The 25,972-nt window shown below is 37.2% G+C and overlaps 1 protein-coding gene across 1 annotated transcript in view; it reads right to left on the bottom strand.

The window, feature by feature from the left end:
• DDAH1 (dimethylarginine dimethylaminohydrolase 1) overlaps window positions 1–25,972 on the bottom strand; it is a 195,216-nt gene that overhangs the window by 39,524 nt on the left and 129,720 nt on the right. The window contains exons 2-4 of the mRNA XM_031969395.1: window positions 19,356–19,455; window positions 13,004–13,077; window positions 11,477–11,596 (exon numbers count right to left, since the gene is read on the bottom strand). Coding sequence (XP_031825255.1) covers window positions 11,477–11,596; window positions 13,004–13,077; window positions 19,356–19,455 — 294 coding nt within the window. The remainder of the gene's footprint in view (window positions 1–11,476; window positions 11,597–13,003; window positions 13,078–19,355; window positions 19,456–25,972) is intronic.

Below are 25,972 nucleotides of genomic sequence, written 5' to 3'. Positions count from 1 at the left end.
CCTCTAAATGAAATTTAGCATTTCCTTTAATTATTAAACAAATCATTCTGAGAAGTCCTCATAAGTTTCACCAGACTGTCAAAGAGGCCCAGGACACAAACAAATTTAAGACTCCATGGTCTAGTACTTACCTCAGAGGGTTTTTATGAGGCTTATATAAGATCAATCACTCAATCAATAGACATTTATTAAGTAGACATTATATATTAGGCACTGGCAACACAAGGACAAAAATAAAATAATTGCCTCTGCTCTTGAGGAGTATAGACTATCAGGGGAGATACTCTGTGCATAAATAAGTATATACAAAACAAATGCAAAGTCAATCATGTATGTGAGGTATTTTGCAAACTTTGAAATGCTGTATCAGTAAATGTCAACATAAATGAAAAAGGGTGTCCCAAAAGTAAATTAGGGCAGTCTAAAAACTATTGGGCAAGTTTTGTTAAGCTGGGCAGCTAGTGTGGATGGAGTGCCAGACTGGGAGTGAAGAAGACTCATCTTCCTGAGTTCAAATCTTGTTTTGGATGATAATAGTTGCATGACCTTGAGCAAGTCACTTAAGTTAGTGTACTAGGAAACTTTGAGATTCCATGTTGCACAGAGGGTTCTAGTGAAGGAAGTTACACATATGGAATTCTTCTAAGTCAATGACAGCACAAATCCCATCATTACTTCTATCCTGTTATCAACACACTGAAGAACTAAAGATCAGATGATTGGAGATTTCCCTTTCTATTTTTCAGTTTCTAGAAAGTCCCCAGGCTCATTCTGTGGTTTGGAACTAATGCAGAATGGTTAGCTCTTGTGCAAGGCTTGAGGATATCATTATCAGAATTATTAACAAGTGCTATTGGTAGGGCCAATTTTGTGAGGCAAAAAGGAATATCATCCTTTTGAATGTCAACACAGACATCATAATATGTGCAATAATAATAAATGGGAATAGAAACAATAATCACTTACATTAGTGTATTGCTTTAAGGTTTATAAAAGGCTTTCTTCACAAAAACTCTGTGAGGAAAAATTACCTCCATTTTATAGATAAAGAAACTGAGATTCAAGAAGTATAGGACCTTATCCACGGAAGCACAGCTAGTAAGATTTAGGAGTTTGGAATTGAACAGAGGCTATAGCCACTATCTCAAGTTTTTTATCCCTCCTTCCTTCCTTCCTTCCTTCCTTCCTTCCTTCCTTCCTTCCTTCCTTCCTTCCTTTCTCTTCCTTCCTTCCTTCCTTTCTCTTCCTTCCTTCCTTCCTTCCTTCCTTCCTTCCTTCCTTTCCTTCCTTCCTTCCTTCCTTCCTTCCTTCCTTCCTTCCTTCCTTCCTTCTTCCTTCCTTCCTTCCTTCCTTCCTTCCTTCTTTTCCTTCTCTTCCTTCCTTCCTTCCTTCCTTCCTCTCCTTCCTTCCTCTCCTTCCTTCCTTCCTTCCTTCCTTCCTTCCTTCCTTCCTTCCTTCCTTCCTTCCTTTCTCTTCCTTCCTTCCTTCCTTTCTCTTCCTTCCTTCCTTCCTTCCTTCCTTCCTTCCTTCCTTTCCTTCCTTCCTTCCTTCCTTCCTTCCTTTCCTTCTTTTTTTCCTTCTTTCCTTTTTTCCTTCCTTCTTTTTTTCCTTCTTTCCTTCCTTTCCAGTTTAAGTTAAGTGACTTGCCTGGGATTATGCAGTTAGTTTGTTCTAGCCACTGTACCACTTAGCTGCCCCTCTCTTGAGTTTCTTATCACTATCTCTCTGGGCATAGCTGAGCCCAACAGAAATGAATTGGAGTAACCCCACTATCTATTATGACATCCTGTCCTCCATGGAGCTTCCACTTTTAGCACAGGACCTTGGGATGCAAAGTCTTTTTCTTGTCTGTTAGCCTTAAAGATTTCTTGAGGAATGAGGGAAGCAGGCCTATGCGCTTTTCCAAGTAAAGAATCTGAGTCAGAGGAGTGCAAGGTCACAGACAGAGAATAGGTGAAAGAGCTAGAAATACAATCCATGAATTTTGATTCTCCTCTCCCCCCCTAGCCACTTAGACATTTTGGCCTGGTGGACAATTATGTTTCCTTAGCAGAGCAAACCTAAGGCTCTATTCTTAGCAGCATGTCATCCAATCTCCGCATTTGGTGTGAGTTGAACATGCCTTTTTCTCATTAGCACAAATCTTCCTGGCATTCAAAAAGAGAAGGAAGGTGTTGCTAAATCTGATATAGGGAGGGGGAAGGGTTAGGATGTGGAGTTCAATGCATGTTTTGTGTTCTCAAAAGTTGCTATTATTAAATATTAAAAATAACTTTAAAGTGTTCTTTTTGAAGTTTTAAAAAACACAGATTATTTCCCCCCCCCCCCCCCCCCCATTAAGCCTCAGTTTCCTCATTTACAAACAAAGGGAATGGACTAAGTTATTCCCCAAAGTCCATTTCAGCTTTAGCAATCTATGAGCCTCTGCTTACTCCCAGGAACACATGATTTCTTCCTGCATTTAGAATGAAGCTGAAATTAAGCATGGTGATTTTGGCTTCCCAGTCTCCATTTACTTAGGAGCTTATCATGCCAAAACATTTTTCTTTTGGCTCTTCCAGCCTCGTTGGCACAAGGCTCCGGGAATATTGTTAGGTCCTAGGAAAAGAAGCCTGAACATTTGTTACAACCATGAAGGCTACTTGGTTTAGTTTCTTAATTTCTTAATAAAGGAACGATTGATTTAAAAAAAAAAATCTATTGTTCTGGCGATCTGGGCCAAAGTGCCTGAAACTGACAGTTAGGCAATGAGGTTAAAAAAGAAATACAATGAGATCTTAAATTTGCTTTTGATTAAAGAGTCATCCAGTGATGACAAGCTCTAATTCCTTGGGTCATAAAAAGTAAAGTCTCTAATTTTTTTCTCTACCTGATCCAGTTTATTAGTTGTTGATTATTTTATTGGTTGTTATTACTGCTATAGTACCAGCCCACATTTAGGGATATTCCAGACTATACATGTGTACACAATCCAAACAAAAGGGTTGATTTTTCTCATTTAGAAAAAAAATATATATACCTCTACAAAATAAGATGAACTTTTTGGATATTAAACCATCCCTACTGTCTAGTTATAATGAGAGGGAATACTTGGGGAACTGACCTCTATTATAGATGTTGGCCATTCAAGAGGAAAAAAAATGCCTTGTGTAATTTAGATTAGCTTCTTGGTGGCTTGTATTCTCATTCAAGGCATCTTTTAAATGCAGTCACTTATTTCAGGAACCAGATAATGGGCCTTAAAGACATTTCCACAATGATGTATTGCAAGAATTTTAATTTAAAATTCCAGTTCTATTGGAAATCCACTTATGGGATTTCTGAGTTATTTGCATGACAAAAGCACTAAAATGGAATTGTGGTTCCATTATAATTCTTCTTACTCTAAGTTTTTTTTTTTTTTTTTGCATTCTTAAAGTATTTCTAGTAAAATTTTTTTGTTATAAAAGAAGACTTTACACCCCCCCCCCCACACACACACTACAGCACAAAACCAGAAACTGAAAGCCACAAAACAAAAATATCCTCCCTCAATCCCTACCCCCAATGCCAAAGTTCCCCAAGAAGAAAAATCTCTGAGCCACTGAGAAGTTGCTTCTTGGTTACCTCTCCAGCAGGTGGCACAGATTCATTGCTGGTTATTCCATCATGCAACTTTGACTCCAGTCTGATTCAATAAGTTTCGAAAAATCTTTAGCTAAAACTTTCTTCAAATGACCTGGACTGTATACTACAAGGAGTTCAAATCCCAACTCATTATAAGTTTCTCCCCAGGGCGACCATTATAGCCAGTCCACTCTCCAGGGGCAGGTTTGATGAGAACATAAGAACGCTGTAAATGCCTGAGGGACTGGCGCTTTCAAAACTGGATCTATACTGGAAAAGTTTAGGCCATTGAATCAATTTCTGCTGCACTGTAGCTTTTTTTTTCTCCTTTCCTCATACTCTTCTCTCCTCTTTACTCTCCTTCCTTTTTGTCTCCTTCCCTTCATCTCACCCTCTCTTTAAGTCTACAACTGATGAAAGCTTTTTTGGCCTCCCTGCTAAAGCCTAGTCCAACTCCTCTGGATTTTTTAAAATTAAATTTTATTTTTTAAATTAACAAGCATTTTTTTTATTCCTCTTCTCCTATTTTATAGATGAAGAAACTGAGACCCATAAAGATAAATGAATTTCCCTAAAGTCATACAGGTAATAAGTAGGAGAGTTAGGATTTGAACCCTCTCTAAGGGCACTGCTGTGTGGCTCAGTTGTTTATGTGATAATATTTATATTTTTATCAATATATATTATTCATTAACACAATTTATAATCAATTTATTATATTATGATTACTAATGTTAATTGATGATGATGATGATGCTTTGAAAATCTGGCTTCAGAATTGAACTGGATGATGCTGGGCAAATAATTTTTAACCTATGCTTGCCTCAATTTCCTCATCCTTAAAATGGGGATAATAAGAGCACCCATCTCTCAGAATTTTTATGAGGATCAAATTAGATGATAATTATAAAGCATTTAGCACAGGGCCAGGCACACAGTATGAATATTACATAAATCTTAGCTATTATTATTATTATTACTTTTAAAAAATTAATTCAATGCATAGCAGGCTCTTAAGTCATCCTGATGGATTCACCAATGTGCTATGGGTCTAGTGATATATTAATGCATTGACTTTCCTAGTAAACAAATTTTACTTGAGATGCAGAAAGGGCAGAGGCTATTTTCCTTCCCAGTTCTCAAACTAGAAAGGTAACTAGAGCCCCTTGGCTATTGAAGGCCTGTATGAATTCCAGGTATGAGAAACAGAATCAACTTGAGAATTATGGTGGTTCATCGCATGACAAAGTAGGGAAAATGAGCCCGGTGTATTTGTATGTTGTTATAAACCAATTAAATGATGTGCGTGTTGAAATCGTTTACAATTTTCTGTATGACCAGCTAGATACGCAGCTTTAATGGCAAAAAGATGACAAATTGCATCTGCTTTACAGAAAGCCTTCGGAAAGGTTGTATATAAATCAAAAATAATTTAATTGAATCATATTTCAAATGCACTGAGCAAGGTTCTCAGTAAATTGTGTTTCTTAATAGAAAAAAACCACTCATAATTTATCCTCTGTGAATATCAGAAAGTCAGTATACCTGGATTGTATACTTGTCTCAGTATTAGGTGAATGGATGTTATTACTTCCTTCACTGCAGGGGGAGATGGGAGGCAGTCAGGTCCATGGAGTAGTAGCTCCAGTTTTTAGCTCTGATACCACCTCTTATTAGCTGTGTGGTCTTGGGTGAATCATTTAAAACTCCATGAAACTTGGTGTCTTAATATGTATAATGGGAATGGTAAGACTTTGTCTACATATTATTTAGAAGTGTTTTGAAGAAATATTTCAGTATCTCATGGGCCCCTTACACTAAAGGTGTGGGAAAGTCTCTCTTCTAACTTCCTATGATGTAGAGATTTTTTTGAGAACCACAGCAGTTGATGAATGCCTCTCTCCATTATATCCAATCTAGTGATGAAACTCTCCACTCTTAGTTAGGCTGAGACTTGAATAAAATGCATATAGTCAGTCATTTTTCAAAATGGCCAGTCCTGCCAGAGTTTGGAGTCCTCTGTCAAAGCCCTTGAGTACATGAAGTCATCTCCATGCCATGTTAAGGCATCAGAGATAAATGGTAGTGAGGAGTAATTAACTATCAATCAACCAATGGGCATTTATTAAGCACTTACTATGTGCCAGACATTGTGTCAAGTCTGAAAATATGAAGAGTTACAAGATAGTTCTTGTTCTCAGGGAGCTCATGGTTGAGTCGGGGAGAAAAAATGCAAAAAAAAAAATTGGGGATAATCAATCAAGGGAAGGCACTAGAATTAAGGGGGATCAGGAAAATCTCCCTGTAGAAGATGGGATTTTATATAGGATTTGAAGGAAGCTGGAGGATGAAGGTTGAGGAAAAATATTGTAGCTGCAAAGGCTGCCAGTCAAAATGCCCAAAGTTGGGAGATACAGTGTTTTGTTCAAGGAAAACCAAAGGATACTAATGTCATTGGATCCTATTATCCATTGAAGAAGCCAATGTGAGATGTAAAAAAAGTATAAAAGTGAGGGAGGAGGCAAGTTATGAAGAGTTTTGAACACCTAAGAGAGGTTTCTATATCCTAAGGTGATAGGGAGTCCCTGGTGCTTGTTGAATAAGGGAATGAATGGTCAGACCTGCATTTTAGGAAAATCATTTTGACAACTGAGGGGAAATTGATTGAGTGGAATAGGAGAGGTTTAAGCACTCTCATTGTTGGGTTATTGTCACTGTCCACGCATGAGTCCTCATGAAGAGGCTCTGCATTAGGGTCATAACTGTGTCAGAGGAGAGATGGGAACATACTTGACAGTTGTTATAGATAAGACATATAGGATCACTTCTTCAACTAGAGGGATTTGCCTTGGCAAAGAGAATCGCCATCTCTTCATGTGAGAAAGGGATGAGGGAAGAGATAGTGATAGAAGTCTTCTGGGTGGTATGAGACAAGGGGGAAAGGAAAAAGAGGGAGGTCTCAGACAAGCCTTGTGTTTTGGTTAAATATTAGTTTTTCAACTGAAACAGTAGGGGGAAGGGAGTCATAGGGAATTTGAGGAAGAATGAAAAGATAAAAGAATTGCTGGGTAAGACGGAATAGGGAGTTAATTTGATGTTCAGTCATTTAGTCATGTCCGACTCTTATAACACCATGGACTATAACATGTCAATACTGCCTGTGGAATTTTTCTGGCAAAGATATTGAAGTGCTTTTCCTTTACCTTTTCCAGTAGACTAAAGCAAGCAGAGATTAAGTGTCTTGCCTAAGATCACACAGCTAATGAATGTCTGAGATTGGATTTGAACTCAAGTCTTCCTGACTTCAGACCCAGTATCTGTCACTGAACAACCATGATTAGAGAGGTGTAAAAAATTGCCTTGTAGCAGTGAGGGATCAGTTGAAGTAACATAAATTTGGAGTGGGATGGAGATTGGATCATTGAGTTCATTGGTAAATTGAACTCCTTAATAAGAAAACTCTTCATTGTCATATAGTAGCCACTCACCAAAGGTCACACAGCTAGTATCCATCAAAGGCATTATTTAAATAGTATTTCTTATAGTATATTTAATATACATATATAGTATATTTAAAAAGTATTTAAATAAATACTCCATCTCTAAGTCTTAAAAACTCCTTATAAAAATGACAGCTTACATATATAATTAATGGTGTTTTAGTCATTATAAGAGCTTGTCTCAAAGAAGTCTGCCTCAAAGGCCTCCTCATGCCTATGGCAGCAAAGCATAAATTCTAACAACTCTAATCACAAGGTCCAGGGGCAGCAATTTAGAATCTAGAGGCCATCAAGGGAAACTCTCTCATTTTGCAAAGCAGAGAAGGAAAGGAACACATTCACATTGCTGAACGGTCTTGATTAAAAGTTTAGCAAGGCAACATTTAAAGAGGCTCTTTCTTAGATTGGCCATAGCTTGGTAGAATTTGATTATCTCAAATTGTATATCCCTTCTCATTTCCATACTCAAACTCTCCATCATTGTAAACTGTAATGGGCTGAAGCTCCAGTTGATGCATTGAGGTCCCAAGCATGTGAGGTTAAATAATAATTGGACCATACTCTATTAATATATATGCTTGGAGAAAGAATGGCCCCCGCCCACTCTTTGTGCAAGTCCTGATGTGTTGTATAGGAAATGACGATTTTGGTGGGTGGAGGCAGAGGGGAGGAGAGAGGAGCAGAAAGGGAAGGCTGGCTGGCTTCTGGTCTGGCTGGCTTCTTGATTCAGCTGCACACATTGCGATCGTGAACCCCCCTTTATCTCTCATCCCCCTTCACCTCCGATCCTTCTTCACCTCTACTGAGAATAAAGATTGAATATTTTCCCTTAACCGAATTCCTGACTCGGGCTGATTTTAAAATACGCGGTCATCACAGTAAACTCCATACATCCAAACTCATTATCTTCTTCTTGTAACCCTCCCTTCTTCTCAATATCACAATATGGCACCCCCATCCTTCCAGTCACTCAAACTTTAAAACTCTGAAACATCTTTGATTCTTCACTTTTACTGAACCTACAAATCTACCACCAACTCTTCCCAGTATCTTTCAAATAAATGACCTTCTCTGCTTGTATATCCACAATCCCAATTCAGGTTCTCATTATCTCTCATGTTGACAACTGTATAATAGCCTTGAAATTGGGCTGCCTGCTTTACATTTCTCCCCATTCCAATATATCCTCCATTTAACTCCAAGTGATTTTTCTAAAGCATTGGTCACATTTGACCATACTCCTTATCTGCTCAATAAACTCCTGTGGCTTTTTATCGCTTCTAGGATAAAACTGAAAATCCTGTTTGGCTGTTTAAAACCCTTCTCAAACTTGCCCCTTTCTACCTTTTCAGTATTTTTTATATTTTACTTCCCTTTACATAATCTATGGTTCAGTTTTATCGAACTACTTGTTATTCTATAAACACAATATTCTATCTCTATTCCCCATGTCTGTGATGTTCTGTCCACTCACTTCCACTTCTGAACTTCCCTGGCTTCCATCAGGGAGGTCCTAGTTCATATCTCACATTCTGTTGTAGTAGGCCTTCTCTGGTCTGCACAGCTGCTAATGCTTTTGCCTTAAAGATTACATTTATTTATTCTGTTTGTATGTTATGTATATGAAGTTATTTTTACCTGCTTTTCTCCCAATAGAATGTATGCTCATTGAGGGCAGGGAACATATTTTTTCCTTTTTTTATACAGAGCCTGGCACATAGTATATGCTTAATAAATGCTTATTATTTGACTAATACTGATCAAATTACTGATCACTGAAATATTATAGGATAAGCTCACCTCACTTCACATTTATATAGTGCTGTAAGAATGTTTCTCAGTGAAGGAGGCAATATAAAAGTTAATATATCCTTTTAGTGAGCTGTCCATGGTAATATAGCTCAAGCAAGAGCCAGAGTTTGAACCCAATTTACTTGTTGACATTGTATAGTCATTTTGATTGTGTTCAGCTCATCGTGACTCCATTTGGGTTTCTTGGCAAAGATACTGGGTGGCTTGCCATTTTCTTCTCCAGATCATTTTAAAAATAAGGAAATGGAGGCAAACAAGATTAAATGACTTGCCCAGGGTGACACAACTAAGTGTCTAAGGCCAGATTTGAACTTAGGAAAATGAGTTTAATTCCACGGCAGTCACTATCTTCTCTGCCCCATAGCTATCCAATTTACTTGGCTTCACTTCTAATATTACAACTACTTCTTAGAGGTCCCCCAAATACTGAAAGCGCCCATACTTGTTCTATGATTCTATGCTGCTGAGTATTTTGGTTCTTACCTCTTGGGGAAATTATAAACTTAAATGTTAGAGATAGCTGGGTGGTACGGTGGACAGAGTGCTGGGTCTGTGTAATGCCCGGGCTAGCTTTCTGGAGGTCCTCTGGACGGACCTTGTTCTCAGCAGGATAGTCACTATGAGGATAGTCTGGAATAGAGTCTAAAAATATTGTCTCCTTCACAATCTGTTCACTCTGACTGACTGACCGTGTCCCCAGTTCTCTCAGCTCTTAAATACCCTATTACAATTACATCATTACAACATACTGAGTGTATGCCAACTAGAGTGATTATATCAAACTAGAGTGATTATATCATTATATCATACTAGATATATGTGAACTAAAGAACCATTATCTCATCAATTCCACAGTTTCCTTGTTTCAAGCATACTTTTCCAGAGTTTTGGCCCTCTACAGGTATGGAGTCAAGAAGACCCGAGTTCAAATCCAACTGCAGACATTTATTAGCTGAGTTATTCTGAGCAAGTCACTGTACCTCTTTCTACCTCAGTTTTCCCCTCTGTAAAATGGGGATAAGAATATCATTCACTTCCCAAGGTTGTGTGGAGGGTCAAATGAGATAATGATTGTAAAGTAACCAGCATGCTGTTTGGCACAGAGTATATTAGCTATTATTATAACAACTGTCTTTTAACTGTTATTATTATTAGTGCAGAGAGCTTGGAGACTCAAGTCTGGTTTTTCTAAGTGTTTCAAGAACTAAACTGAAGGCAGAGACATTTTTTGCTTCCAAGGCTATTGAGTTTCCATTTTTTTTCTTCCAACCTACAATTCCTTTCAGAGTCCTTCTTATGTGATGAGTCCTTTATTAATAGGTATCATAACTAGAAGCTCAAGGTCTGGTTCCTTTTTCCAAGGAATTTACAATTGATTTCATGTATGAGCAGTTCAACATGCTATACATGGCAAAGGATGTGGATACTGATGCTGTTGTCACCACAAACAGTCCCTTAGTAAGCTGCCTCACTGTAGAAGATGATTCATCTATTAGGGACTCTGTTACCTTTCAAATAAATCACTTCTTTCCAACACACCCAATGATTTACTCCCAGAAAATATGCTCATCCTTCTCTAAATTAGGCAGAACTAAAACAACATAAAGATCTTCCAAAGAAACAAGGAAATATGCATTTATTAAGGAAATATGGTACACTAGGCATTGTGCTAAGCACAGTAAGAATCCATTCAATTCTTACAGCAACACTGGGAGTCTGATTGGGGTTTTCTTGGCAAAGTTACTGGAGTGGTTTGTCATTTCCTTCTCCAACTCAACTTACAGGAGGAAATCTAGGTAAACAAGTGACTTTCTCAGGGACACACTACTGGTGTTTAAGGCTATATATGAACTCAGCAAAAATGAGGTAGAATTTGAACATTAGTCTTCTTGATTGCAACTTAGTGTTCTATCCATTGCTGCCTCTGGAAATAAACCACCATGGAGCAAAACTAAATTCTTGAAGGAAAATCAAAATCTTGAGACAGATTCAAGCCAGTGACAGGAAATACTTAGCAAACCAATGGCTAATATAGCACGAGAGCAGAAAAAACAAGCTATAATCTTTTATCGAATACAGAAATGAAATCCAAATTGCCCAGGGCCAAACCAGCTGTTTCCAAGCAATAGCCATGATGGGGAGTTGACAAGGAAAACAGCCACTCTCTTTTCACCAAGAGACATTTCTATAAAACTCCTGCCTTTGAAGCTTTAATGGTGGATTCTAAATAAACAATCAAGGGAATGGTAAAGATTGAGCTACTCAGGTGTTTTTGAATCAAAGTATTCTTTGAAGTAAGAAACAAGTGAGAAATGAATATCTGCTATAATATGGATCTTTGCCTCTTGAGAAAAGCAGTTTCCTGGTGAATTTCCTTTATTACAATGAGATAACTGTGGGGAAATGAGCACATCCCAGGTGGCCATGATAGTGGTTTATTGCTACATGCTCTATCCCAGGCTTATTGGTTTTGTCTGAAAGCAGGCAGGTATCAGAAAGAAGACATTGAGCATCTCCTAGCACCCTACAGGAGGGCACTCCAGTCAGTTACACTCTACCTTAAGAGCTTTTTGTGCAGGTTCACTCGAGCCAATGGCGATCAGGTTGGGTCCGGCCATGCTGCAGAAACTTTTCAGATGGAGAGTATCGGACACTGGCACAGTGGAAACAGCATAATCCTATGCACAAAACAGAAAATTATTTTTTTTTCCTGCTGAGTTTCATTACCACAAATTAAATTTTTAAAAATTCCTAAATGCTATCTTTCCAAGCAAAGACAATTATAGGGGACTAGAATATCTGCAAGGAAAGCTAGGATTTGGATGGGGGAAGGGGAGTAGTATTACTCAAATGCATCTGTCATGGATTTGGGAGTTCCCTTCAATGACGCAGATCACAACCCACCCAGGCCTGCCCATGCCATATGGCCCTTGTCCACGTCCTCCCATAACTTCAGCACAGAGGACCCACCCTTCTTACTTGAGACTTTCCTCATTTTCTCCTGAGGTCACAAAGATACCATAGGAATCCTCAGGCTCTATACTCCTCCTCCTACATCTCTGCTATTTGACCAGTCCATCTTTATTACTGAGCATACATTTTCCCAACTGACATCCTTAGCCCCATTCTTCTTCAATTCCCAATTCTTTATGTGAGTGATGCTGCAAGCTGCACACTTCCACTAGACCTTCTCAGTGTGATACCCATTTTAAAAACATCAGACTCTATAGTGTTACCTAGCTCCAATCATGACATATAGGAGTGATGTTCATTTGAAATTCTCTAGACACTGTAATGTTTCATGACTCATGGCTATTTAATAGCCTGAGTTAAATGTCAGTGTGGGCCTTTGTTTCTGGGAAAAGTTTGGGGGCTTACTAATTTGCCAAATCAGACAAGGAGAAAAATGGCATAGCCAGATATTTTATAGAGCAATCAGTTCTTTAAATTTCTGCCCGTTCTGTGGGAATTGGGAAAGAGGGTTCTAAATAACCAAAATTACAGCCATTCAGGGCAATAAGCTTAATAAGACCTGAGTTGGAGTTTACTGCTGCTCCTTCTTAATTTGACCATATCATTTATATTATGGTTAAGTGACTTGCCTAGCTAGTAAGTGTACATACATCTAGTAAGTGTGTAAGACCAAATATGAATTCAGGTCTTTGTGACTCCAGGACTATGTTTTATCCACAATGCAACCTTCTAGGACTATGTTCTATCTATTGTGCATCCTAACTGCCTGAGATGAAATAATGTATGTAAAGTTTTTGCAAATTTTAAACCAGTACAGAAATGTGAGCTATTGTTATTATTATTACTATATATTTGAATTTTTGAAAATTATTTGAACTCAGATCTTTGTGACTCCAGGACCAGTGTTCTGTCCTGGTGCGACCTAATAGCCTCAGATAAGATAATGTATGTAAAGTGTTTTGCAGATCTTAACCCTGTACAGAAATGTGAGCTATTGTTATTATTATTACCGTAGGTAATTTAGATGAGAGAATTAATTAAATTCATGTATTCCTTCAACCAGCATTTATTGAACACCTGCTGTTTGCAAGGTACAGCCATTTTTTACTCACCTTGAAAGTGTCAGCCAGGATTTCTGCACCACGTTGATTTGTCCTTTTGGAGAGGCCCACAAAAAATTCCCTGCCTAGATAAAATAACAGACTCAGTGAGGGGTCCTGCCAACTTATCAACCTGCCAACTTATTTCATCGAAAAATAATTAAAGCACAGTGCAGTTAATTAATGCCATCCCCACCCCATTTACCACTACCCACTCCAAACATCAGCCCATTAAACAAATGACTAAGTTAGCTTATAAGATAGAATGAAATTATTTTCATACATAATTTTGTAATACTTGAAATGTTTACTTTGATTGGAAAAAAAGTAAAGAGTTAGTGGCTTTCCAAGTCAGTGGCAATGGAAATTGCATTTTTAAAGAGAAGTCATTTTATGTGTTGGGAATTATTTTTATGAAAATAGTTGTCTTCCTTTAAAACACCTGATGGACATTCAGAAAATGGAGAGAGCTGCCAGTCTTGATAAAGATACCACTAATTGCTCATTCAGCTTGTTCTCACATCTGACAAAATGTAAAGTCCTTGAGAGCAAGAACTATTGTAATTTTGGCTATGACAAAACTCAATTACAATCTTCTTGTTAAAGAGGCAACATAATACCGAAGAAATAATGCTAGACTAGGAGCCAGAAATAGTGGGTTTGAATCTCAGAGAAGGCTTAACAAACTATTAGCTTTTGTGCCGGACACAGGATACAAAGGCAACAAAGAAGTCCTAGCCACATTAGGGAAAAAAGGAGGATCACAGAAGGGATTGGACTGTTTCTGAGGTGGATGGATGATGATAACTGAGGATGGAACAAAGTCAGAGCTGGCTAACTCTTTAGCTTGTTTCTCTTCTCTCTATCAAGTAGCAATATCTTGGAACTGAAAAGGACAAAACAAATAGAAAGTGAGGAACAGCTAATTGGTGTAGTGCATAGAGCATCAGCCCTGAAGTCAGGAGGCCCTGAATTCAAATCTGACCTCAGGCACTTAACACTTCCTGGCTGTGTAACCCTGGGCAAGTCACTTAACCTCAAGTGCCTCAGCAGCAAAACAAAAACAAAAACAAAAAACAAACAAACAAACAAAAAATAAATAAAAAATGAGAATCAGTGTCCAAGATAAGTTAAGAGGTGGCAAGAGAGCAAAGAACATCTAGAGAGAGAAGTGAATGAAATGCTGGGCCCAGAATCAGGAAGACCTAAATTCAAATCTGATCTCAGACACTTACTAGCTGTGTGACCCTAGAGAAGTCACTTAATCCTTGCAGCCTCAGTTCTTCATCTGTAAAATGAACTGGAGAAGGAAGTGATAAATCACTACAGCATCTTTGCCAAAAAAAAAAAAACAACCCTAAATGGGATCACAAATGACTGAACAACAAATAACAAAGCAAGGATATACTTGAAAAGGGTATATCTGAGTTAATATATCAGACCCAGATAAAATATATCCCAGGGGACTAACAGAAGTGGCTGATATAATGTGGCACTAATACTGAGTGATATTCAAAAGAAATAAAAGGTAATATTAGAAATTAGGCTGGACTAGATAATGTTCTTTTAAGTTTCAAAAAAAGTAAAGACTAGAGCCTGGAATCTACAAGCAAAAAGCACGGAGTTTAATACCTGGGAAAATTCTAGATGGGATTATTAAAGGGATTTTTGAAAATTACTAATGCTTTTAGTTTTTACACAATAGACACAGCAGCTCTCTTCTCCCTTGCTATCCTCCAAACCATAAGCTCTCAAAAGAATTAATTTGTTCATTTTTGATAGAAAGGGTGGACGTTCCCTAAAGTTGGACCATGTGGTACCAGGAGTAACTTTATATCTTCTTCAGGATTGTATGCTTCTTTAGGTCCCTCTGCTTTCTGTAACATCTACTTTCTCTAGGATTTCTCTCCCTCCTTGCTTACTCGGTTTTGTTACCATAAAAGTTATGTTGACTTTTATTACCTTGCTACAATCATTGTGCATATGTTTTTTTTGGCTTTTTCCCACCTTTGCATCATTTCATGCAAAGCTTCCCATGTTTCTCTGTATTCTTAATAATCATCATTGCTTACAGCATAGTAGTATTCTTTGGGAACAGCTAGATGGCACCTTAGTGTATAGTATGCAGGGACTTAAGTCAGAAGGACTTGTTTTCCTGAATTCAAATCTGACCTCAGATACTCAGTAGCTGTGTGATCCTGGGCAAGTCACTTAAACCTGAAAAGGTTAAATCTTAGTTTCCTGACCTATAAAATGAACTGGAGAAAGAAACGGCAAAGTACTACAGTATCTTTGCCAAGAAAACTCCCAAATGGGGGCATGAAGAGTTGGACACAGTTGAATGACAAGAAATATTCTTTTATATTCATATGCTATAATGTGTTTAGCCATTCCCAATTACTCGTCACATTTTTCCTCAGCTTTTTTCTTTGTTAGAATGATGCTATGAATATTTTTATGGTTTTTTTCTTTCAAAAATCTCCTTAGGACTATGGTTCCCTGTAGAGGAATCTCTGGGTCAAAGGGTATGAATAACTTAGCAACTTGCCTTGCACGATTCTAAATTATCTTCTTAAATTATCATTTGAACTAATTTACACATCTCCCAGTATTGAATGAGTATTCCTGTCTTTTAGTTTCTCCAAGAATGAGTTCTTATTATTTAGCACCTTCCTCAGTTTGGTGAATATAAGATGATACACTAGGATTGTTTTGTACTTTTTAAATAGTGGTTTAATAATTATGCTATATTTTAGCGAGACAGAGTTGAAAAAGGCAGCCGTCAGTGACTGTTCATTTGACTGACAGTTAGGGTTACCTTGCAGAGGCTGAAGGAATTTGAAGACAGTTTCCTAATTGTGTAGTAAATGAGTCAGACTATAGGTGGAAAAAGAGCATAATGAACAGAAGGAGAAACAAAAGGCATCTCATGTTCTGTTTCTTGCTCAACTTATCCTAGTAGTGAATAAAGGCAAAAGTAATGAACAGACAACATGTACCCTCTTTTTGAGTTTTATCCAGTCTATCCCCAGGGACATTAATAAATGTCTACTAAGTATGAAGTATGGGCAGCTAGAATAGACTTCTGGTCTTAGAGGACCTGAGTTCAAATTTGGTTTCAGACACTTACTAGCTATATGATCTTAGGCAAGTCACTTAACTGTTTACCTCAGTTTTCTCATCTGTAAAATGAGCTGGAGAAAGAAATGGCAAACCATTCTAGCACCTTCACCAAGAAAACCCTAAATAGGGTCATGGAGAATTGGACAGAACCAAAGTGACTCACCAATAACAACAACACTAAGTATGAGGTATGGGGGAAATTCAAATACAAAACAAAAACTAGTGCTTATCTGTTCTTCTGGATGGATAACACATGCATAGGCATAAACATATTCATTTGGGGAGGAAGGAAAGAACATTAACAAAATAAGGGGACCTGAAAAGGCATCCTGTGGGGGTGGTATATGACCTGAAATGTGAAAGAAGGCAGAGATTCTACCAGATGAAGGAGAGAAGAGAGGTCACTCCAGATATGAATGTGGGAGATGGAATACTGATTTTTAGGGAGCAGCAAGAAGGTCAGCATGGCCTTGCTACAATCTGTAGCATGAAAGGAAATAATCTATATTAACTCAGAGCCAAATTGTGCAATGTTTTAAACAATAGCCAGCATTTATATAATAATAGGTAGTTTTAAGTTTGCAAAGAACATTATTTGTGTTATCCCATGTAATTCTTACCCTGTGCATTAAGTGCTGTTATTATCCCCATTTTACAAATGATGAAAATTGAGATTCTGAGAAGGTTAAGTGGCTTGTCCTATCTCTCAGTCAGTAAGTGACAAAATTCTAACTCTATTTTTTTTGACTCCAAGTCCAGTGTTCTATCCATTGTGCCATTCAGTTGTCTCTAACACCAAGCTAAGAAACTTGTGTTTGTTCCTAGAGGCGATAGGGAACCATTTAATGTCTTGAAGAATGGTATAGCATGGTAAATCTTGAGCTTTAGAATGGATGCAGGGGAATCAGTTCTGCTCTGTCAGTATGGTACTGTGGCTGAGTAAGCTGCTTAGAAAAGAGTAGGTAAAATGACAAAAGGCAATTTATGATCACAAAGATATGTCTGATCTTGATGCCTGTAAATAAAGAATTGTTTATTTCTGTGCTAAGAACAATAAACCTTACAGCTAGCATGGTTTCAGGCAAATATATATCATCTACAATAAAAAACATTCCAGCAGTTAGCTTGTTGAGAGATTAATGTTACCCTAGCTGGAAAGACAACTTCTGAGTCTCTTGGGTTTAGTAGGGAACTAGGGAGAAAGACCTTAGGGAAAGTGGATGTTTCAGAAAGCAGAGGAACCTAAAGAACCATCTAGCCCAACTTGATATATTCCAAAGAGTTTAAGTCGCTTGTCCCTAAGCCATACAGAAAATTAGCAATGTATTTTCCATTAAAAATTAAATTTCTTTAGTCCTAGGCCAGTGGTTCTGAACATAATTCACTGATGTCTCTCTTAAATGACTCCAATATGAATTTACAATGCTTTGTTTATTTTGAGTTTTTGCTCCTGATGGCATTCAACCTCCCAGGATGTAGTTATGTATTGCTGTATAGCAGTTATTTCTTGTTAATAACTACAGAGAAAAGTCCTTTATACTTCAGGCTCCTTGATTTTCTATTTAATAAGAGACAAATAGGATTCTGATCTATGCTACTCAAAAACCCCCAAAGTTTCATGTATGGCTTCTGTGATAAATCCCAGATTCATGATGTCAGATGATCTCAAAGAATTCCTACCTCACAGATATAATATGTTTACATTCAGTGGCGTGGTATGTCACAGATGGCATTAAAAGTCAAATAATCTGACTTTAATAAGAGACCTAAGAATAAAAATCAAGATTGATGACTCTAGCTTTTACATTATTATTGTCTTTTCCCTTCTAGAGTCCTATTAGAATGTGCTAGTGACTCTGTATTCCTTTGGGTGGCAGATATTCACTGTCTGATGTTTTTGTAAAGGGTACTCTCTTACTTTTGGTTCCAAACTAAAGATGAATTTTGATTGCTTTCTTCTCCAATTATCCTAATGCCCTAACTTGATTTGGACTAAGAGGTCTTAATTATTTTTATGTCATAGATCCAGCAAATGACTTGGCTTGCAAGTGAATTGGATTTAAGTGCTCAGAGCTGTACAAAGTCATCAGTCTCACTTTCTCCTCCAGAATCACTAGAGTCCAATGGCAAGACATAGGTTAGGATGACTGGTGATGACCCAAGATTCAGTGGAGGATGTGGGCCTTTTAAAACTAAGGTCTTTCCAGTTCTCAATTTTTCTGAGGCAACACCCATTCAGTGATTAAAGGCTAAGTAAGAACTGAGGCAAAAGATGGCCTAGTTCATCTTCATAAAATAAATCAATCTTGAGGGGAAGACCCTCAGAGTTTCTGGTCAGAACAGAAAGAATTGCTATCTACACTTACTCTGAGCCATCTCAGAATAATTTTTAAAAATCATAACAGAAGAAATGCTAAATTTTATTTGAAGATCACTGACATAAAATGCATTTCAAATTTATGTAGCCCCTGAAATCTTTCCATGGACCCCAAGTTACGAACTCTCTGACTTAGATCATCATGGATTTAGTGCATGATTTTACAAAATACTCAAATCATGAGGTTGTGGCACAGGTCATAAGAAATCCTGCAATGTTAAGTTCTTTGGAAACTTTAAATCAACAAACAAATGCAAGCTGTTTATAAATATTAGTCTAAGGAACTAGAAGTTATTTAACAGGTGAAAATGTGGTTCCTTTAATATCTATGTAATATCCAAAGAAGCAATTCAAACTTTAACCAAGAAAGTGACTGAAGAAAATTAATATTGATATTAGATATTTGGATTTTGTTTAGTATTACTAAACATTGTATAGTAATGAAGATGACATGCTATAATTGATAGAGAAATGGCCATAGAGGCAGCAAGAGCTGAATTCTAATCCCACTTCTGATATACTGGCTGTGTGACCCTGGACAGTTCACATAATCTCTCAATACTTTAAGCAACTTTCTAAGACTAGGTTGCAGAGCAGGAATTGATATTCACTGCTAGAAGGAGTCTCCTCATCTGGGAATCCCCTAGACCAATAAAATCACAGGTCCAGTCCCTAATCTTAACTCTCAGTACTGTTATTGTTACAGTGGCATCAAAGCCAAACCGATCTGTATTCCAAATTATTAAAGCTCACTTTACCATCTGGAAAAAATATCATCTGTAAAATATTGTAGTATTGAGTTAATCACCTCTCAAGAAGAAATCTATTTTAAAAAATAGTGAAGCTATGTTTATATCACCATACCTGTGAATAAAACATCTCCACCATCCAAGGTTGCATTTTCATCTGTCATTTCTACTATGTTGAGCTGAAGGTTTTCTAATGTTCCTTTCATCATGTCAACCTGTGGAAAAAGAAGTAATTCAGAATCTCAAAAACCATTTTACAGTTTTCCAAAACAAAAACATTTTCTCCTTCTACATGAGCACCAAGAAAAACAAAGAAATCTGTCATACAGAAATGGCCCCAATCATTAAGCCCACCTTATTTCCTCTCATTGGTGAGAAAGAGGAAGTTTTCCATTAGAATCTGTTCATTTTTACCCCTGTCAAGCTAATTTTGTATATGCCTTTCTTTAGATGGAAGTCTATCTCTGAAATATCAATGGTGAGTTAAGAAAATTGACTTATCCTTTTAAAGACCTGAGCCCCTAACCTTAATTCCTGGCCAACTAGTATAGGAATTATTTTAAGACTATACCTTAGGAATCACATTTGTACAAGGCCATCTACAGGAGAATCATCAGTTCCAATAATCATTTGAATTCACAAATCAAAAAATTTGTTTTCTAATTAAGTTTTCTTTTTGGAGTGTTGAATATGAATATGAAATAGTCTTTCTAGTTCACAATCTAATAGATTAACGAGCAATTCCAACAAATTTTGTTCCCTATAGGTCAGAGGTATCCAACCCTACTGCATGTGACCTTCAAAAATCCTAAGAATGGCCACACTTAAAATATAATTGGGAAATATTTAAGAAAATAAATAAAAATACATAAAAATAAAGAAAATGTTAATTTATGGTTTTCTAAATCCACATGCAAGCTGCAGGATCTGTTTCTATTTGAGTTTGACAGCACTGCTATGAATAATCAACAAATATGCTGAATGTGTTCAAACCAAAGAAAATTTTCAATCCAAGCTGCTTTAGATTAAGTCCAGAGAAAAGGCAAGATGCGGGTAGAAGAGTGACTGATGAATATCTATGAATTTGGCCCCTGACTCCAAAGGAATTCTAACATCTCCTGTGTTTATCTTTCTATTACCTACTCAAAATGGTTTTGTAAGAGACTGTCAACTCCTTTTCTACCAAAGTACAAAACCCCACAACCCCTAAGATCTATGGGCCAATCAGTAGTTGAGCTGTGGTTTGGATAGAGCTGCCTTCTGGGAACAGTTACACGGACAGTTTAATTTCCTTGGGCTAAACAAAAATGAGGACGTAGAGAATAGGATGGGACTATCTCCCTATATGAGATTATCCACATGGTTTGCATATTATTCAACAAACTCTGTAGTTAATTTAAGGTGTATGTGAGTACGTTTCTGTTCCCTGAAATAATAAACCTACAATTTTGAAATGAAAATTTGAATCTTTATAGGAATCCAGAATCTACTTTTCAAAGCACAAAGACATTCTGATCTGAAGCCAACCTGTCATATAGACCACTTCCAGGGTAGTTTACTTAATTACAATACCTAGCGACAGAAACCAGGAAACATAAAAAAAAAAACAAAAAACCAGAAATGCCTTTTGAAATCTTTAATTTAATACAAGACTTTTCATGGGAAGCAGCCAATTAGTCTAAACATTTTTCTAAGGTCTGCACTGCTTCCAGCATGGTTGAGAGACATAGGATGAGAAGATGTAAACAGGGATGGAGGGGAAAATGCAAAAACCCCAGAAAAAGCATCTAGTCCTGCCAAATCACAGGCACTGAATACACACATGGTGAATTGTGAATGAAGAGTTCTGTAGACATAAATATCTCAGAGTGATTTCTAATGTAAGAAAAATATGGAAATACTTTAACAACAAGGCTTATATTCATACAGGCAAAAAAAAAAAACTTTCAAGAGGATACAAAGAAAAATAAATATATCATCTCACTCTCATTCTGGAACCCATGCGAAGATTCCACAAACCCAAGTGACTCAGAACAATAAAAAATTATTTCCATGGATGAGATGGTCTTAATGGTGTAATAACTACATCGAATGACCTCTCTGAACAGGAGAATAAGCTGCCCTGTGTAAGAGGAAGTGGAATATTTGCTATAATGTTAATTTTTTTAAAAAAAGAAGTAAAGCAATATTTACCATGACTTGTTAAGTTCTGCTGAACTCTGGAAATTATGCAGCTGTCTTTCTTTGGCTTCCTTTCCATTTATGCTAATGGAAAATACACTGAATTGAGAAAAAGTATGAGAATTGTAGTATCGCCATTTAATGTCCCTATTAGGGAAGTGAACACTTCTTTCACAACCTCCTTTCTTCAGAGACTCAGTAAGAACTCGATCATAAAAATGCAATTTGGCCTGAAAATTCTGCACACACTGTCTCCAATCACAGAACAATAAATTTTTTTCCCCCTCATGTAGAATTGTAATTCAGTTATAGTACCTAAACTGAAAAGGGACATTATAAATCTTCAAGGACACTTCTCTCAGTGACTCTCTCTATTTAAAGATAAGAAAATTAAGATCCTGTGAAGTGACTTGCCCAAGATCATCATGGGAGCAGGACTAGAATCTTAGGACAGCCTTCATTACTCTGTACCAGTCAACTATGTTTGATATCATCTCATAATAATATTAGAGAAAGATAGTAACACTGATGTGAACTGACACAGAATGAAAAGAACAGATCCAGTATAACAATACACACAACAGCAACAACAATGTAAATGAAAAAATAATTTTAAAAGCTGAGCTATGGGTAACTGAAAAGCCAAAAATTATAAGGCCAAATGTTGCTGACATTTTCAGACACAATCAATGTATTTGTTTTTTGCTTAACCTTTTCTCTTTGTTCCAAGAGAGGATACAATTATAGGAGTGGGGGGTAAGGAAGTCTAAGACTCAGGGAGGGGTGCCTTGTCCAATCATGGAAATTAAACAGGGTTGGACTTGGTTAGTATTTGGAGGGGAGTCCTGATTTGACTTTTTTAAGGAGAGGGAGAATAAAAAACCCTGCACAAGGTTCAGAAATAATGTATTCCTGTGACTTTAAAACTCTGTCCTCTAAAATTATTATTAATTTTTTGTTTTTAGGCAAAATCACTGTGGTTTCTGAAAAGTTAAAACAGCTGCCCTGGCATACACAACCTGGCTCTTGTACAAAGATAGTAATTTTTTGTAACACTCAGTCACATCCATATAAACAATGACATTCTGATCCTTCCACACCACAACTCAGTACAGGGAGGGATGGGTTGGGGGTGAAAGTGGGAATGGGGGTAGGAGAAGGGATGGTACTTTCATGGAGGGCCTTGTTTTAAAAAACAATAACAGAAAATTCCATGTTGTTAGGAGTGAGAACTAAAGGACCAGAGGGCATCAAATTGACAAAACAGAGACCAAGACACTTTTTCTAGAGAAGTGGGAAGGGCAGTAGTAGGCTGCCCATTGAAAACCACATGCACTTGGCCCTTGGGCTCTGGTGAATCAGACAAACTACAGCTCTAAACAGGCTCCATGCTATCCTGACAGGAATACATGGCAAGCCAGTCATGTAGGCAGCCAGAATACTAAATATAGTTATAAAAGTGGAGATTGTTGAAGGAAAGAATCCAAAGCCCCAACCTTCAAGGAACTGCCTGTCCTGAGGTCTCATGTCTATGGTTAATATTGTTTCAATTAACTTTCAGAAAACAAACCCAAACTCCCCCCAAACCCCACCCAGCTTTTCATCAATTCAATGATCCCATCAAATGGAACTTAGTATTACTCAGGGTGGAGAAAAGTGTTTAGAAAAAAAAACAAAACAAAACAGAATTTCTTCCAGAAACTGGAATTTGACAATGGGTCATTTAACTCATGAAAATGGAAAGAAATTGAAACTATGGTGAAATTAATTTTGTTCTAAATTTTCTCATTTTCCTTATTCCAGCCCAAGGAACTGCACATCCTTCTTATTGAAGCATAAGGCAAGAGCATGAATAATCAAAAGACAGAATGTGACTCAATTATATGGAAGAATGAGAGACATGGGGGGAGGAAGGAGTAGTCCTACATAAGAGAGGAAGTGGGAGACCAAAAGATGGCTTTAAGAGGGAGAGAAATTACACTTGTCTTTGGAGTCGAATGGTGAAAGAATGGAGGTGGATCATTTTGGGAATAGGATAGATAAAATAACAAATGCAAGGAGATGGGAAATGGAAAAAAGGAATTCAATGTCAAGAAACATCCAGCTATTCAATTTGCCTAGAACACAGAGTACATGGGAAGAAGTAAGGTAAAAATGAAATAAAAAACTATATATACAGATATACATACATATGTATATATGTGCATATATGTATGTATATGTGTATGTGCACAGAAATATACATGTGTGCACACATGTATGTATATATATATATATATATATATATATATGTATAATGTAGGAACCAAACCGAGGAGGGCCTTGAATGCTTTAAATTAAGAATTTGTATTTTATCCTATAGGTAACCAATAGGAAGTCACTAAAGATTTTGCCCAAGGCAGTGAATTCCATTAGAAAGACTACTTTGGAAGTTATGTCAAGAGGTAAGGTTGATAGAACCTAGCAACTGATGGGAGTATAAGAGTGTAAGGGACAATCTAAAGTTAAAAAATCAAAAAGGCTTCTTCAGGTTTAAGTCTGGGTGACTAATAGAAGAAGTATAATATTGCCTGAAATGGGACACTTAGTAGGAGTATTTGGAGAATTTTAGGCATGTTGAATTTGCATTATTGGAGATACCCAGAACAAAATATCTAATAAGGACTAAGAAATACAAGATTGAAACTCAAGGAAGAGACTAAGGTAGAGAGAGAGAGGGAGTGATTAGGTTGCGAGGATAACTGAAATCATGGCTAGATGGATAAGATTGTCAAGGGTTTAGGAAGAAAAAAAGAGAAGAAAGCAATGGATGCCTTGGGTGACAGCTATTCCGTTGGAAACAGTGGAAGAAAGAGGAACCAAAGATCATAAAAAAAAGGTTGTAGAGGTAAGAAAAGAATCAGAAGAGACCAGGGGAAAAGAGGACAAAGATGGAGAAAATATCAAGAAGGGGATGGTTGACGGCTTCTCTTAGAAACCAACATGATAGCACAGTATAGGTACAACATGACATGAAACAGGCCTCTTAAAAAGATTTCCTACCTGTCGTCCAAGAGTCATCCAACACACCAGCATTTAATGTAGTTACTTAAAGGATAGAAGCTGTACTTCCTTATTTGAGTAACTTTTAATATTTTTCTGAAAATTGAGGATGTATGTAATGTAATTTTCATCTGCTACATCATCATCATCATCATCATCATCATCATCATCATGACCACTACTATCACCATTATCTACTATACTATAACAATCTCCATTGCCAGGTTTGCCACAGTTACATCAACTCTTGACAATTTACTAAGGTATTGGAGGGGAGGGTTATGATTTAAGTGAAGAAGAAATTACCTATACAGCTGAAATCACAGATGCTTTAATATTAAAATACAGATGACATATCCAGAATGGGGAGTTACTAATGTAATGGGGTTCGATCCATGTTTAGACCACATAAGATGCCATATAGAAGATACTGGTGACCTGGTTTCTGGAAGAGTGGAGAAATGGAGTATATGTGAATATGCTGCCTTGACCTACTATGTTGTTTGAACCAGTCTTTTCCTCCTATTGGTCCTATAGCTAAAATTAAGGCAACTGGGTGGTACAGTGGATATAGCACTGGAATCAGGAGGACCTGAGTTCAAATCTACCTATGTGATCCTGTACAAAACACTTGTTTGCCTCATTTTCCCCATCTGTAAAATGAGCTGGAGAAGGAAATGACAAACTATGCCAGTATCTTTGTCATGAATACTCCAAATGGGGTCACAAAGAGCTGGACATAATTGGAAATGAATTGAACAAAACCCTAGCTGAAAACATGGGTTATCTTTAAAATGTCCAACAGTCACTCAGGAAAAGCCTGTACTCGAGGGATTTTTTAAATTTACAGTTAGTGATACCATGCTATAATGGTCAAGGACTCTGAGTGAGGGCAGGCTCCATTCCTCTTCTCCTTTTGATCATGTGGCCTGGAGAAAGGGGCCTGTGATTTTGGATTTTTCCTTTGTTCTTTTCTATTTTAGGTGTAGGGATATGAGTCTCTATTCTGGCCCAGAAACTCAACTCATGGGGTTCTGGGGGTTCAGAAATCTGGACTAGGTGACATAGCCAGTTCAATAGCAAAGGAGAAAGTGTCCAGGGATATTAGCCTCATATTGAACTTGGTGAGACTAATGCTATGTATAACTGAGCTAAATTGTGAGCTTCATCTCACTTCCTTCCCCAGAGAACAAGGTGATATATGGAGGAAAGAATTATGCCTCCTAAAATAACAGGGGAAATGTTTGTATATTTGTTTTTGCTATGGCTTTGTAGTAAATATTTCTTGGTAAAAACTAAGTGACATTGAGATGCCAGTCACTAGGTCCCCAGAATGGGGTACACTGTAGACAAGCCAAATTATTTGGGAATGGAGCTGATGGTAGAGAAAAGAAATTCTGTGTGAACCCTTCTGTGTGATGATCAGAAAACCAGAAGAAGAATAAAATGTAATAGACCTGGTTTTGAAACAATGGGGTCAGAGTTAAATTTTGTTATGCTAAATAATTA

The sequence above is a fragment of the Sarcophilus harrisii genome, chromosome 4 (genome assembly GCF_902635505.1).
Source record: "Sarcophilus harrisii chromosome 4, mSarHar1.11, whole genome shotgun sequence".
Lineage (NCBI taxonomy): Eukaryota > Metazoa > Chordata > Mammalia > Dasyuromorphia > Dasyuridae > Sarcophilus > Sarcophilus harrisii.
The sequence above is the reverse complement of the archived record's forward strand: the minus strand, read 5'-3'. Positions and strand labels throughout refer to the sequence as shown.